This window comes from Furipterus horrens, unplaced genomic scaffold, assembly GCF_987537825.1.
Source record: "Furipterus horrens unplaced genomic scaffold, mFurHor1.1.pri manual_scaffold_4, whole genome shotgun sequence".
NCBI lineage: Eukaryota > Metazoa > Chordata > Mammalia > Chiroptera > Furipteridae > Furipterus > Furipterus horrens.
In genome coordinates this window covers 21,513,147-21,529,266 of record NW_028327174.1, presented here as the reverse complement: position 1 = coordinate 21,529,266, position 16,120 = coordinate 21,513,147, and the positions used below count along the sequence as shown (strand labels likewise).

Below are 16,120 nucleotides of genomic sequence, written 5' to 3'. Positions count from 1 at the left end.
AAACAGAATCTAACAGAGAGGGGAAGGATTCTGATGGTCCCAGGAGGAGTGTCCCCAGAGCGAGGTTCTCATTTCTTGGACAACTGCTGATCAGCAACAGGAAAGCGTTTTGCTCTCCACACCTCCCAGTAAAGAATCTCCTCATTGGGGGTGGTGGAGTGTCATGAGACTGCTGTAAGCACAGAAAGTGGGTTCTGTGTTGGCCAGTGTCCAGGAAGGCCAGCTCTTCTCAGGCCCAGACCTTTCCCAGGAGCACCAGGCCCATCTAGAGCCTGCTCAGCTGGGGCTATGTTTCCCCAGTAATCATACTGTAATAACGGCGCGGACCATTTAACACATTCCAGGCATTGCTCTAAACATGTTAGCTCACTTAGCTGTCACAACAACCCAGGTGGGTGTTGTTATTACATTCCAGGGAGGAAATCGCTGGAAAGTCTCATCATTAACTAATGGCAGAACTGGGGCTTGAACCAGGAACTTGGGTTTCAGAGCCCCCTCTCTTAGCTGCTTTGCCACTTTGCTACACGTCCTTCTGGCTTTTGTCTGTTGTGCTATTTCCATGTGGGAGGCCAGGGAGAGGGAAGGCCATGAGTAGGTAGGTGCTGTTCACTTCGCTGGAGTAGGTGTAAGAGTGTCTCTGCTCTTTGTGACTGGTGTGCCTTCAAAAGCTTGGTTCCCGATGGAATGTTTCCTTCTTAGAGCCTAATGATTAAGAGCATGAGCTTTTGAGTCACGGAGAGCTGGGTTCAAATTCTGCCTCTGCTTCTTCCTGTAGGGCATGACCCTGACAAGTTGCTTAGCTTAAGTGTCAGTTTTCTTACCCGTAGAAAGGGGGTTATGAGATCTAACTCACCGAGAGAGGCATAAAAGGCTTAGAACCTGTATGAAGAGCAGGGTATACAGTAGGTACTCAGTAAATCATGGCCATTATTGTTATTATCACCACGGGAAAAATGCCCTTGCCCATCAATTCTAGTTTTTTTTTTTTAAATATCCATGGCTTCACTGCCCACCAGGATTTCTACTCTGTCCCAGGCTCTGAGAACTCAGAGATGAGTAAGCATGGCCTCTCTGGTTAAACAGAGAAAAATGTGTGCATCCCTAATTATAACAGACATTTGTGAGCATAAAAATACACTTCTGTTCATAGTGGGAAAGAAAAGCAGTGACTATACAGATGTAAGTGGGGGTCACAGTTGTGTGGGGTGGCACTCCAGGCCCTAGAACTACAGTCCTTGTCATCTCAGTGTTTCCACTGAGGCCTTCCTTCCCCTCCCCTCTCTCCTAGCATTGAGCTGCCCACAGGACCAGGTGTACCTACAGTGTGGGACCCCCTGCAACGTGACCTGCCGCTCCCTCTCTTACCCGGATGAGGAATGCAATGAGGTCTGCCTGGAGGGCTGCTTCTGTCCCCCAGGGCTCTACCTGGATGAGAGGGGAGACTGCGTTCCCAAGGCCCAGTGCCCCTGTTACTATGATGGTGAGATCTTCCAGCCCGAAGACATCTTCTCAGACCATCACACCATGTGGTAAGTGCAAACACCAGGGTAAGGAAATGGTCCTCTGAGTCCTTCATTTCACGGATGGGTAAGCTGAGGCTGCAAGAAAGGAAGGGACTTGTCCAGAGTTGCACAGGAAGTCAGGGCAGAGGTGGGACTTCACCTAGGTCTTCTGACTTTCTTACTACGCAGGAAAGTAGAACTGCAGGCTGGCGGTAGGAGTTCTTGAGCTTTATTGCCAACTACCATGTATTGGCCCCCATTTCCCTGCCCTGGGTTGTAGTTTCCCTTTTCTAGATCAGGAAATGGGAGCTCTCCTTGTCTCCCTCCCCTTCCACCTCTCATTAGTGTCTCAGGTCGAAATGTTTGAACCAGGAGAAAATACATCACAGAAGTGTGGCCTCAGTGGTACATTGCTGACTTGCTTCGTGTGTGTTCCTTAGAAATAGCTCTAAATGGTGCCTGCTTCTTGCAGCCCTTCACCTGTCATGGCCAGTTTCAGAAGGATTGCCATGGTCACAGATGGCATTTGTAGCAGAACTTTTGTTGGGCAAACACTTCCTGGCACCTGCTGTGCCTCAGGTACTGGGCTAGAGATGGGAGATCTGAAGATGAACCAGACAGTGTGGGCCCCAAAGCATCTGACAGTCTACTAGGGAGAGCAATTAAGATGTTTTGATTATGGGAAATTTCAAACTGACATAAAAGAGAGAGAATAGTGTAAGGGACCCTGGTGCATTCATCCCAGCTTCAGTGATTATCAGCACCTTGCCATTTTTAGTTTATCTATTCCCTCCTCCTCTTTTTGGCTAGAATAATTTACAGAAAACCCAAGCTATTCTATCATTTTATCTGAAAATACTTCAATATGTATTTCTAATAGATAAACACTTTAAAAATCTTAACCCGTAATATCATTATAAACCTAAACATTAACAATAATTCCTTGATAACATCTAACATTCAATCCACGTTCACTTTTTTTCTGATTGTCTCAAAATATTTATTTATAATTGGTATGTTCAAATCAAGATCCAAACAAGGTCTTCACATCACATTTGGTATGAAGCTTTTCCTCATCATTCCAGTGAGATTCATTTGCAGCCCCACCCAATTTCATGTACCCAAAGCGGGTTATTTAGACTTGTATTAAGACAATTGTGGTCACTGGACTTGGATTTCAGTGACATGTGTAGTAGATCCCTCTAGACTGTGACCATCCCAAGAATAAATAATATATGTTGGGTCCTGATCCCCAACACCTAACACAGCTCTGGCAGGAAGTAGGTACAACCAATGCTTTGAGATGAAATAACTATATTTGGTAGATTCACCATATCGGAGACAGGAAAGACTACTTCTTCAGAACAGGAAAAGATTGCTTTCATTTGGGAGGAACTGGGGAAAACTCAAGGCAAGGGGCAACTCCTGAGTTTGAGGAGGATTCTAACAGCAGGGGTGGGGTGGAGTGATGGGAGGCAGGCTTTGTAGGTGGAGCTGAGGTACTGGTACACCAGGAGTGCTCATCAATCCCCATGGGGGCCATTTAGAAGACTAGATACCAGGAAAGTAGATACACATGTTAGGGGATGAGATTGCGATTGGAGGGTAGGAATAAAAGAAAATTAAAAAAAATTATTGAGTCCCTAATGCAAAGCCTATGCTGGATGCTGGGAATATAATGGAGGGCAAGAGCAGTCATGGCTTGTGCCTTCCTGGTTCTTAGAGTCCAGTGACAGAGAGAGAGAGATGTTAATCAAATAAAAACTCAAATACATGTTAAGTTACAATATGGTGAGTTCTAGGGGAAGAAGTATTTGGACTCTGAAAGCTTGAAATGGAGAGGGGACAAAGAAGGACGTGTACGTGTGTGTGTGTGTGTGTGTGTGTGTGTGTGTGTGTGTGTTGGGCAGGAGTGACATTAGATCAAAGGAAACAGTGTGTGTAAAAGCCCTTGTGTTTGGAGGGAGCAATACAACTTCAAGACTGAAAGAAAGCCATGGGATTGGAGAGGTGAGAGGTAGGCAGGGTCAGATCACACGGATCCTGGGAGGCCATAGTAGGGATTTGACCTTTATCCTAACGCCTAATGAGGGGGAGTTATTGAAGGACTCCAGACAGGGTTGTGATCTAGGTTTTAGAAAGATACTTGGGCTGCCAAGAGGAGTGTGTTTTTGAGAAACGCAAGAACATGCGTGGAGACATCAGTTAGAAAGCTTTTGCATTGTCTGGGTGAGAGGTGACAGCGGCTCATGGCAGTGGAGACAGAGTGAAAATGAATTCCAGAGCTACTTTGGAGACAAAGTCCAAGGACCTGGTGATGAATCAGATGTAGGGGGTGGGGAGAAGGTGGTGTCAGAGCTGATCCCTGGGTTTCTCGTTTGTGACTCTGGATGTGATGGACGGCGGTGTCATGCAATGACTCAGAGACCTGAGGAGGACTGGCTTGGTGGGGTCACGAGTTCAGTTTTGACCAAACTGAGTGTAAAGTGTCTGAGACACAAAAGGTGGCTCTCACATCTCACAGGCCTTTGAACATGTGGGTCCGAGGTTCAGAAGGGAGAACCGAGCTGCTAATGTGAATTTGTGAGTCATCTCTGTTGTGGATGCTACAGTGTGGGACCCACAGTGTGAGAAGCAGAGAGAAGCGAGGCTGGATCCCACAGAGGGGCTGAGCAGTACGGGGAGGCTAAGGAGGATCGACCTGGAAAGTAGGAGGAAAACCAGGAGAGACTTTTTTTTCTTTTTCCAGAAGAACAGAGTAGATAACAGTGATGAATACTGTTGAAAGGGATCAAGTAAAAGAACTGCAAACAGTTCCATTGAGTTTAGTGACATGGAGGTCATTTGGTGGCCATAGCAAGCTGTGTTTCAGAGGCGTGATGGGTCTGGGAACCCGGAGAATAAGTGGGAGGCGAGGAAATAGAGATGGAGGTTGTAGCTGCTCTTGCAAAGCTGGGCTGTGTTTTTCCTCCGCAGCTACTGTGAGGATGGCTTTATGCACTGTACCACGAGTGGAGCCCCGGGAAGCCTGTTGCCACAGCATGCTGTCTTCAGCGGTTCCCCACCTCACCGCAGTGAGTACTGGCCACCAGGAAGGGCTCTTCTTTCCCCAGACTTCTCACGCATGGAGAGGCGTGGAAACGGGGAGAGAGCTGGGCTACTATCTCATGTGCATGTCCATTCAGACATGGGGCAGGATTGCCACAGTTTCTGTTTGTGTGAGTGACTTTCAGGACGGGCGTGCTATTCTTTGCATGTGTAAATCCAATATTGAGGCAGGAGGAATTTTATTTTGTGATCTGGGAAAGACAGAACTAGCTGCAAGATGGACTCCATGAGACCTCTAGTTTTCCCTTGGTGACCTTAGCCCAGTGAGCAGCTGTGGCTGAGTTGGTGGCCTTGAATGTGATGAAAACACCCACCTTCTATGGCCTCCTTTTGCTAAGGACCTGCTGTCAAGGATACATCTTTAGAAAGCTTCTCAGAAAGATTTGGAAGAGGGCAGTCTGGACCTATTGCTCTCACTTTGTAGGTTGTCATAGCTGCTACGGTTTAAGGACAAGGCTCAGAGGGAGAAGGAGCTGACCTGGTACTGGTGGAACCATATTGACATTTATGGACAGGAGGGCCTTATTGGCTCCCAGAAGGATCATCCTTGCTTCGAGAGGACCTCCCAGTAGGGCGAGAGTGCCTTTAGACAGATAAATGGGCTATATTCAACCTCTAGCTTGACCTCTTCTCTCTCTGCCTCTCACTTTCTTCAAGACGCCCCCCTCTCCAAGTGGCCCAGCTCTGTGCCATGTGTTTGTGTTCCAGCTTGCTATGGGCGAGAAGTCTGGTTCCCTGATGTGACTGACTGGGGACCATCTCTCAGTCAGGAGCTGGGACAAAACCCCAACCACGGGGTGGCTCACAGTTGAAACCAAAACTGATGACCTTGTCCTATTCTGTTCAGCCTGCTCTAACAAAATATCACAGCCTGGGTGGCTGATAAACAGAAATTTATTGCTGACAGTTCTGGAAGCTAGACATCTGAGACCAGGGTGCCAGCCTGATTGGCTGAGGGTCCTATTTCTGGTTCATAGCTGATGCCTTCTCACTGTGTCTGCACGTAAGGGAAGGGACTGAGGGGTTCTGTGGCGTCTCTTTTATAAGGGCACTAATCCCGTTTATGAGGGCTTTACCCTTATCACCTAATCACTTCCCAAGGCCTCATATTGTCATCATATTGGAGGTTAGGATTTCAACATATAGATCTTTGGGGGGACCAAAACATTCAGCCTATAGCTAATCTCAAGGTCACTAAAGCCTTTCTTCCTCATGCTTTTTCATTGCAACATCTTTTTCACACTCCTGCCCTCTCTGTTTATCCTGCCTCTTGGGTCTCTCTTCCTCTTGCTTAGAGTCTTCTAGTCTAGTCATGGGAAGAGATCATCTTTCTCAAAGTCAGGAAATCCCGAGAATTTTGTGTGATTGGTAAAAGCCATTTCACCTTCTAGAGTTTTAGTTTCCTAACAGAAGTTTCCCTATAAAAATAAGGCCGAAGATTCTGGCTTTCTTTTCCTCAGGAGATTGTAAGTGGTATATATAGTAAGATATAAATGCTATGAAGTGCATCAGGATTTTTGGAAGAAAGGTGCCGTGTCTGTCATTTGCCGTCATCATTTATTCAATCAGCCATTGATACCTACCACGTGTCAGGAAATTTGATAGTGATGAGCAAAGTAGACAAGAATCCCTGCCTTCACAGAGTACATGGTCTAGTGTGTGAAGTTGAGGAGGGGATGGAGTGGGAAATAAAAATTAAGTGAAATATATAGTCTATCAGATGGTGATATCAGATGGTGATCAGGTGGGGAATGGCAAAGCAGGGAGGGCAGGTGGGAGTCTCAAGGGATGGAATGTTGCAAATGTAAATAGAATCGTTGGGATGGCCAATGGCTAAGCCAAGGATGACATGTTAGCAGAGGCCTCTTTAAAGTTTTTGTGACTAAATTAGTGGTAACAATTTTAGGAATGCCCTGTTGGGACCCACAGAGGTTCCTTTTAAGCACCTGAACCCAGGTTCTTTAAAGCTTGGTTCTGGACATTTCTGCCATGCATCCCTGATTCAGTGCAACCCACTATAGCAGGATTAAGGGGGTTGGAGAGTGTGGCCATCAGAGGGATGCCGGGATCAGGAGAGACACCTTCGGTGTAGATGAAGGTCAGAAGCTCAGTGGGGTAGATGAGGCTGCCATCTTGGTCCCACACAGGGAACCTGGCTCAGGAGGCTACGCAGCACCTCATTCCAGGGAATGGGAAGCTCTGTGTCTCTGGAACTGTGTGATTGCACGTGGGGACCAAAGAACAGTGTAGAAGGTACGTCTATTTGCTCCATCACTGATGGCCTCTTTGATTTTCCAATCTTCAAGGCAAAAGGAGCTTGTCCTGCCGGCCCCCCATGGTCAAGCTGGTGTGTCCTGCTGACAACCCACGGGCTGAAGGGCTCGAGTGTGCGAAAACCTGCCAGAACTACGACCTGGAGTGCATGAGCATAGGCTGCGTCTCCGGCTGCCTCTGCCCCCCGGGCATGGTGAGCCCCCCACTGCTGCCAGGAGTAGGCCACCTTCCATTTTCCTGCAGTCAGAGAGATAAAGAAACAAGAGTTAAATCTGGATTGTAAAGGGGTGGTGGTGTTGACGGGGACAGGGGTGGCTGTGATCCTCTGTGGCTGAGTCAGCTGCCAAAATCAGGATGGGAGATGGTAAAAAAGTGGCTAGGTTTGATCCTGGTGGGAGCTGACAAAAATACCTGGTGCAGAGGTGCCTTAGGAAGCAAAGCAAGAATTTCCAGAAAATACTTACAAGTGAAAATAGGCATTTCCATTATAATTTTCCCAAGGGCTGCATTCCATTGTATGAAGATGAGAGAACACACACACATATTTGCATATGATTTGCATATACTGTATGTGTACAGCTTTCTATTTCACGAGAAGACATTGATGTCCCTGCCATGCGATCAGCAAGCCATGTGTTCAACACACCCCTTTCCCACACGGAGCCACGTTTTCCTTATCTGCAAAGTGAGTTGTGAGATGTTGGCCCACTCAACATTCCACGATTCCGAGGCTGGGGTTCCGTGTGTAGTCAAAGGCATGGTGGTGTCAACTGATGGTGGTTGGTGCCAATTCAATGCCAACAAGAATCCCCAATTTGGGGTGTGAGGAAGAAGCAGCTTTATTCAGTGCAAACAGCATGGCTGTGAGGCGGCCCTGGGGCCAGACCCCGCTCCAGCTAGACAGCTCTGCTCTGCTCCTTGATGCTCTGTTCCGTTCTGCTCTGTTCTCACAAGACATCTGCAGTGTTTCAGCTCAGCCAGGGAGACACAGTCTTCAGCCACTGGTGGAAGGGAAGAGTGCATTCTGAGCCAGAGGGGAGCTGGCTAATATGCACAGAAGTCCCCGCCCCTGGTCCCTGACTGGTTTGTCCAAATCCTCACAGTTTGATTGGTCTAAAAGGCACCATTCTGATTGGTCAGAATAAAGCTGCTCTGGTTGGTCAGAGCTGTGCAGCTCTGATTGGATGGGGAAAGCCTCAATCCTATTGGTTAGAATAAAATTCCAGAAACTCCTTTATAAGGGCTGGCTCAGATGACAGAAGCATAGTGCGGGCAGGGAGTTCCGTGCAGGCCTCTCCATGAAGTGCAGTTGGTGTGAGAGGCCCCTGTGTAGAAATGACTGCTAGGTTCTGGGTGTGTGTTTTTAAATTTGAACCCAGTTGGCCATGAGGAGCCGTTCTTAGTACGTGTCTTCTTTCTCAGGGATCACAGTGGTTTGCAGCCACCTGGCTCCTATGTGCCTCCTGGTGGTGACAATGGTCTGAGCATGCCCAACACTCCTTAAACTTCCTCCCAAGCCTCATCTTAGGCTGTTTTGAGTTAAAAATATTATACACATCTTATTCTTATCACCCTGAAAACCAGGAAAGGTTCTGGATTTTTCCTTTTAAAATGCACCTTTCCTTCTTGCTTCCCCTGACTACAGTTCCCCAGACCCAAAGTGAGTGGTGAGGGGCAGGGGTTATAGAGACCAAAATAGGAGGGGACAGGATGGCTGTCATGAGCTGAAAAGGGCATTAATGATGCCCAGGCCTCAGCTTTGGGAGAGGTGTCCTGGGCCACGGGTGTTGCCGGTGTTCTGTGGAGGGCACTTGGACCCATTGCCAGTGGCCCTCCAACCAACTCTTTCTTCTCCAAGACAGAGAGACTAGCTGTTGCTCATTCTCCCTGGGTGTTCCCCTCTGTCTCGGCCTCTTAGGATTCTGGAACTGTCTTTCCTAATGAGGGAGTTAGAGATTGACCAGGGAGCACCCCAAAACTAGAAGGTCTTGTTTGCTGCCTTAGCAAAAGGTGGCTATTCAAGGAGATCTATAAGGATGGGAGAAATAAGAGAAGAGCAAGAAATAGGACAGAGGAGTGCAAGCTTCTACCTTGCTCCTTTTACCCCAAGGACCCCCTATTTTGACTGTCCCTTTACCATACCGAGAGGTGAAATTCTCCCACATCAGAGGAGGCTCTGGCAAGAAAAGAGACATCCTTCAGGAGCTATGTCCAGCATCAGGGACTCTTTTCAATGAACTTTTAAATTTTAATAAAGGGACTAGTACAGATAGTCTTAACTATGAATAACCACAATAATTGCATTATGGTCCCAAATCCCCAGTGGAGAACAAGACCTCAAGTACAGGATGTAGACACACTGTTAGGAGCTTGCTGGCATTCCTGAAGCCTCTGGCATAGGCAGTCCTTGGGTATCTGTCATGTAGCAGGTGTCTCTCACCTCACCCTCAGGGGATTGTAAACTTGAAAGCTCGTGGTATAAGAGGTTGGGTTATTTTCACAACTGCTTCATTGTGATGCTGACTAATGTGCTAATTGCTGAGGCCAGATTTGGCAGAGCAGGAAAGTCTGGGTGATTTATTAAGTGCACAGCATGTTGGCTGCTGCACAGGACACATGTTCCTGGACACAATGCAAAGAAAAAGGATCTGGAAACAGCCTGTTTGGGCTCATCTGACAGTGCAGACATTCTTCCCAAGGGTGTTTCTCTGTTCAGCCTGTCCCCTGTGGAAGGTGGTGAGGCTGTGGCATGTTACTGAGGGTTTAGGGAATTCTGAGGACTTGAAAAGGGAGGGGGGAGGAGGATGTACTTCTTTCCTGGGGAGGCGTGGGCAGATCTACTAAGAGCAGAAAGAGCCCCTGAGTAGGAACAGAGGTCAGAAGGCCATGTTCTCCATCCAGGCTTCACAACTTTCTGGATCCTCACCCTTGCTTAATCAGTTACTTTTTCTCTGAGCCTCAGTTGCCTGACCTGTAACATGGACCCATAATTTCTGTTCTGCCTTCATCCCACATTTGCTGTGGGCCTGAAGGAGTTGTGTGAAAAAGCATTTTTAACAACAGAATCGTAGGAACAGCTTTAATTGTTGTCTTCATGAATAACTGAGGGCCAGTCTCAGAGGCTGCATCCATCTGCTCCTCTAGTCCACAGGAGAAACTCATGAAAGGCCTGTTTTCATAAATTTCCAATCTGTTGTGGACCAAAGCTCTTACAAATACAATAGAATGATCAGAAAAATGAAACAAAAAGCAATTATATACAAAGTATGACCTTCCTAATTTTATTGGCTACAATAGGCACGCTATATGACTCAGTCAAATTGGCATATACTTTTCTAGACAACTTCTCTCCTTTTCTGTGCTCACACCATCACAAACTGACAGTGGCCTGTGGACCACACTCTGAGCAGCGCCGCTCTTGGTTGAACGCTGCTGTTCAAAGCATCTCTCAATGTTCATTGTAAGGCCAGCAGTACCTGCTTTAAAATGTTGGGGGCAGGGAGAGAGTTCACCCTTTTGCAATTTTTTCCAGCCCTGGCATCTGTTTAGAGCAGAGGTTTTCCAGTCCACCCCACAAATTGCAAACTCCGTCTGCTCCTGCAACTGGTGCAAGAGTCTCTGCATGGAACAAGGGGGTGGGCATGCTGTTGATAAGTGGTCAACACCCTCATAAATAGTTGGTGGAGAAGCAGCATAAAAAAGGCATTGAATTGGAGCCTCAAAATTCTAGGTTAGAATCCCGGCTCCTGGCATTTTGTTAATCGAGTGGCAAGTCATTTAAAATCTGTGTGTCTGGTTTTTGTCACCTGTATAATTGGGTTTGAAGGGTTGTTTGGAGGACTGGATATGACAGTGGCAGGTGCATGGAAGTTGCTTAGTAAGTGGTGATTTAATGGTGGCTATTATTAGAAGTTCATGGAAGAAAACCATGAATCATATTATGAATAGAGATGCTCTAGGAAGTTAGTAGATACTGGGAGAAATTTTTTGAGACTTCAGTGTCCACATTCTGAGGCCCACTGGATTAATAAAATAAGGGGGTTACACTAGAAAATTTCCCGTCTTTTTCTTTAAAGATACTTGAGTCAACTACAATAATTGCCTTTAAGTTAAAATATTACCTGATTTCACCACAAGGTGGCAGCAAAGCACAACCTACCGCCCACTGCTCAGTCCTCATTCTAGCTACAGGCAGAATTCTCTCTCGAAACACCATCAAGGGACAGGATGAGAAGGAACCCCCAACACCCAGGATTTCCACCCCTCCTATCTCACAGGAGGAGACTGAAGAAGGAGGAAAGCAGAACCATTCCAGTATGCATACTTATATAATGGAAATCCTGGTCTCCTGACTCCCACACCGGATCCTTCAGAGGCTGGGCCACGAGGTGCTCTGGAGAAAAATGTAGTACCACTCTGGGAGAGTCTCACTTACCTTTTGAAATTTAGTGGTTGCATTTCCAAACTGGTGCCCAGTTCTGCCGGTATGAGGAAACCTGTCGGCAACAGGGAAGTGTGTTCCTTTTCTTCGTTCTTTGATGCTCAGTTTTCTCACTGGCCCAGAGTGAGGACTGGAAAAATTTTGGCACTGTTTTTCAAATATAGAGCTTGGGCTCAGGAGCCCCTCCCGAGCGGACTTCACATATGGGCATTGTAAATTCTGTGAGATATCACTTAAACAGTTGCAAGAAAGCCCTTCTGTCTTAAAAGTATATCCTACACTTTCTATAATTTATCAGCTCACCAGGCTTCCCGAAATGTAATAAGCATAAATTCATTTTAGTTAACAAGCAAGTGCTTTAAAAAAGCCCACAACCTCATAAATCCTCATGGGAAGCCATTCACACCTTAGTGTGAATTGTTTCATCAGATTTTTTTTTCTTCCTAGCAGACATATAGTTGAAATCAGCCGCATTGAGCTGGAAATATTGATGGGGTGGGAGAATGAATAAAGGACGGTTGAAAGGCAAAAACTATTCTGGAGTATGGTGTTCATGTATAGGGTGGGGGAAGATGGGGCCTTTTCAGAGAAGAGCAACAAAACCAATTTTTTTCTACTTCATGATTTTTTGGGAGCTGATCAAGACCTGATCACACTGCTCTCAGTGTGAACCATTCTTAGTGAAGATGTCATGACTTGGTGAACAATAATGACAACTATCTCTGCCTATTCTGAACTCTTTGAAGGACACTTGTCAACTTGACATTTGAAGGACATCTGTCAACTTCATCTTATCTTTTTGGTGTCTCAAAGGGACAAACCCTAGGCAGTGATGGTTCTCTTACTTTAAACGTGAAGTTTAAGGAACTTGATGGAAAATCCAGTTGGGACTGCTATACGGACCTGTCCTTCCTGTCTGGACAGTTCTCATCTAGATCCTGTTTACTCCCTGCATTGTGCCTTTATCTTTCTCTCTCCACGAATTTCTGCAATGCTTCAGGACTCCCTGGGTAATTTTGGCTGGACAGGTGTTATCTGATCTCCTCTCCCAAGTCCAGAGCCTCCTGCTGAGGTGTGGCCTGGAAACCTCTCCTCTCTTTTGAGGTTATGCTTTGTCTCCCCACTTCCCCCATCTCCGACTTATGGATCTAGTCCCATTGCCCTGGCACCTTTCTAGTGGTCCTCACTCAAAAAGTCTATTTTAAAATTAAAATAGAGTTGATATACAATATTATATTAATTTCAGGTGTACAGCCTAGTTACACAAGTTCTAGACACCTAACGAAGTGATTACCATGATAAATCTAGTAACCATCTGACATGTACAAAGTTATTACAATATTATCGACTATATTCTCTACACTGTACATTATAACCCCCTGACTTATTTACTTTATAACTGGAAATTTGTATCTCCTATTTCCCTTGACCTTTTTAAAAAATTCCTTTCCCCAACCCTTCCCCTTTGGCAACAATTTGTTCTCTGCATCTATGAGTGTGTTTTTTAAAAATTCATTTGTTTTGTTTTTTAGATTTCATATATAAGTAAAATCATACAGTCTTATTTTAGTATTGTAATCCACCAATTAGTAATCTCTTTTTACTAAAATGAGTCAGGGCAGAGAGGAGCACAGAGGAGCTGGCAGCATAATCTCGTGGCTAAGCTGGGATCCGAGGTTAATGTCCACGGGAGGGGGGCTGGCTGCCTAGGACTCAGCCTTGGGCCAGGGGAGGGGCTACCTGCGTCCTGGTGTGCGGGACTTTTTGTCAGTGGGTTAACTATCTGGAAGAGAGGTAAAAACAGCCAACATGCAGACCAAGGGGCCCAGGGAGCCCTCAGTCCAGCCTGCTGTAGGCGATGAGACGGTACCTGTTCTGCTGAGCTGAGGTGAGGGCTCTGTTTCCTGGAATCCACCCCTAGGCATCCTGTATCGCTTTTGTCTCACATGATGTTTCCGATATGAAGCTTATTTTCTGGTCTCCATTAGCAGTAGGAGTGAGTGTTGGTGTTCGCCAGTGGATGCATGTTTATGTTACTCTTAGAGTAGCCACTAGGTGGCAGGCCTCGGCCTTCAGTCCGAGCTGGCAAAGCTTGAGGGCATGTGGGAGTGAACCCTAACGGTGACAGCCTATGAAGGCTGGCAGACAGACTTTTTCATTCCTGCCCTGATTCTACCAAGCTGCCATCTTCCCTATTGGGCACCTCAGCTCACTGTCTTCCAAGAGCAGTGGTCCTAGGCTGTAAGAGCTACCAAGAATGTGGTTGATCTGTACTTTCCTCACTCTCTACAGCCCTGCCCCAATCCTGCCCCTTCGCTTAGCCTCTAAGGACTCAGGAGAACAACTGAGGCTGGCTGAAGCTGATGGCGAAGCAGTAGAGGCTATTCTTCCCATCCCCTTCTAACACACACACACACACACACACACACACACACACACACACACACACGATTTTAGCTTCTGATCCTTGGCCTGAAAGCCCTTTGTTCAGCCCAAGAACACCTGTTGCCAGGGCTTTGTCTAGTTTCCAGCCCTGGGAACTCAGGCTTGTCTGGGGAGTGACCGGATCACATAGATCCTGAGCCATCCAGGCAAGGAGTTTCTCATCCCTCAGGTCACTCTAGAACCAAAGTCCCATGGTCCCTTGACCTGAGGGTGGCCCAGGGCTCTTATAGATCACCCTGGGACAGGCTCTGCCCAAGCAGACATCCAGGGCTGCCTGCTCAAGCTGTGGTCAGAGTGGGGCCAGTAGGTCTTAGTTCTTTTTTTCCCTGACCCCAACAGATCTGAGGAGTATAACATGCTCATGTAGTAACTTCTTTGTGGGGGGGGAGTGCAGGGAAGTAGAGCATCCCCTGTGGAGGGTGTGTCAGAATCCCAGGGGACTGGGTGAGGAGGGTGCATGTGGGACTTGAACAACCCCCAGACTCTGGTTGTGGTCTGTCTCTGCCTATGGCCAGCATTAAACTTTCACCTCCAGGATATTAAGTGCATTCATACTTGATTTATTCATTTTATTAAATATATTGTCCATTTTCTTCAATTATAAACATAGTAGATGCTTATTAAAGAACACTTGGAAAAAAAAGTTTAAAATCAAAAAAGAAAATAAAATTCCCCTATCCTAGCCCACCATCTGGAAGCAACTTTTATATTTCCTTTGTCTTTTTTTTGAAATATGTATATATATATTTTCATAATTGGGACCATATGCATATACAGTTTTCCTCCCTTGTTTAAAAATTAACAGCATAAATATTTCTCACATCTTTTAAGATTCTCCCAAAGGGCCATTCTAATAGCTTCAGGGAACACCATCACCTGGTGAGCCCTTAATGGAATTAATCATTTTTCTATTGTTGAATATTTGGTTGCTCCCATTTTTTTTTTTTTTTGCAATGATAAGTAATTCTATACTGACCTTTGTCCATAACTATTTTTTCCTTTGGAGAAATTCTCTGCATGGAATTACTGGGCCTAAGGATACGGGCATCTCAAGGTTTTTTGACACATGTTACCAAAGAATCTACATTCAGGTCCCAGGTCACTGCCCCCAGCAGGGGATGAGGGCAGAGGATGGTGAGAGTGCCTTCAGCTGAGGTTGGGAGGATCCATGTAGATGGGTGCCCATGTCCACCAAGCCCCAGCTGGCCGTGGGTTCCCTAGTCTTCCCAGCAGGGCTCTAGATCACTCACTGTGGCCCCCAAGACTTGTCGATTGCTTTCCCTTAGGTCCGGCATGAAAACAGATGTGTGGCTCTGGAAAGGTGTCCCTGCTTCCATCGGGGCAAAGAGTATGCCCCTGGAGAGACGGTGAAGGTTGACTGCAACACTTGGTGAGGCCCTGGGAGAGGCTTTTGTGGGAACTGAGACATTGCAGTTGGAGTCAGCGGAGGTGGGGATGAAAGCCAAGGTGCTGTGGGGGAAGACACGGCCAAGGACCTCTGGCACTTGCCTCCAGTATCCTGAGGGAATGTGGTTACTCTTCTCTTTTTGTACCTCTGTTTTCCTCTCTGTAAAGTGGGGAGAATCTTGATCATTGCCTGTGCTCACATGCACATAAGCTCTACTAGAGGTTAGTGTTCCTGTTCAGAGAGATGGGGCCTGGAGTAGATAAGGACCTTGCCCCACGTCAGTCATTGCACCTGTGGCCAAGCTGCCAAAGGGCATGGAGTTTGGAGGGTCCATCCTGGCCTTATGTTGCCCCCTAAGCATATAGCCAGTGTGCTGGTAATGGCACAGTTTGAAGAGGGACCTTGTGTGGGTGGCTGGTTTTTCTTTCCCTTCTCCTTGGTCATCTTTCACATCACCCTCTGTTCTGCTCACTAACTGTGCCTTTGATTTTGGGGCTGTGCACAGCTTTATGAAAAGGCCCACGTGGACGGAGACAGGAAGGCACTGAGCTATCTCTTGGGCTTGAAGTCTGAGCTAACCCCCTCTGATGCACAGTGTGGGCTTCCTCATCTCAGTTTTGGTTACTGGGTGGTAGGATGGGGCATTGTGGCAGTCAATAAATCACTGTAGATTTAACCATATAACTATGTACACACAAAACCTCTCCTGGCAGAAGACGTTCACAACTTTCCTGACTCAGAACTTTTCTGCTGTTCTTCCTTGTTTTCTCCATTAGCCTCAGATGGTATGCACCCTCAGTGTCTGTTTCATATGAGACCCTGTGTCTTCTCTCAGGCAACTTCCAGGCAGGCTGAGCTTTTGCAGACTCAAGCAGATGGTCTACAGAGGACCTAGGTCTCTTCCCTTGGCTGTCTGGATCACCTAGTCCCTTATCTGCCTCA

General features: G+C 46.7%; 1 protein-coding gene across 1 annotated transcript in view; it reads left to right on the top strand.

Moving 5' to 3' along the window:
- VWF (von Willebrand factor) overlaps positions 1-16,120 on the top strand; it is a 124,531-nt gene that overhangs the window by 50,565 nt on the left and 57,846 nt on the right. The window contains exons 16-19 of the mRNA XM_090272686.1: positions 1,289-1,529; positions 4,479-4,576; positions 6,917-7,077; positions 15,057-15,160. Coding sequence (XP_090128812.1) covers positions 1,289-1,529; positions 4,479-4,576; positions 6,917-7,077; positions 15,057-15,160 — 604 coding nt within the window. The remainder of the gene's footprint in view (positions 1-1,288; positions 1,530-4,478; positions 4,577-6,916; positions 7,078-15,056; positions 15,161-16,120) is intronic.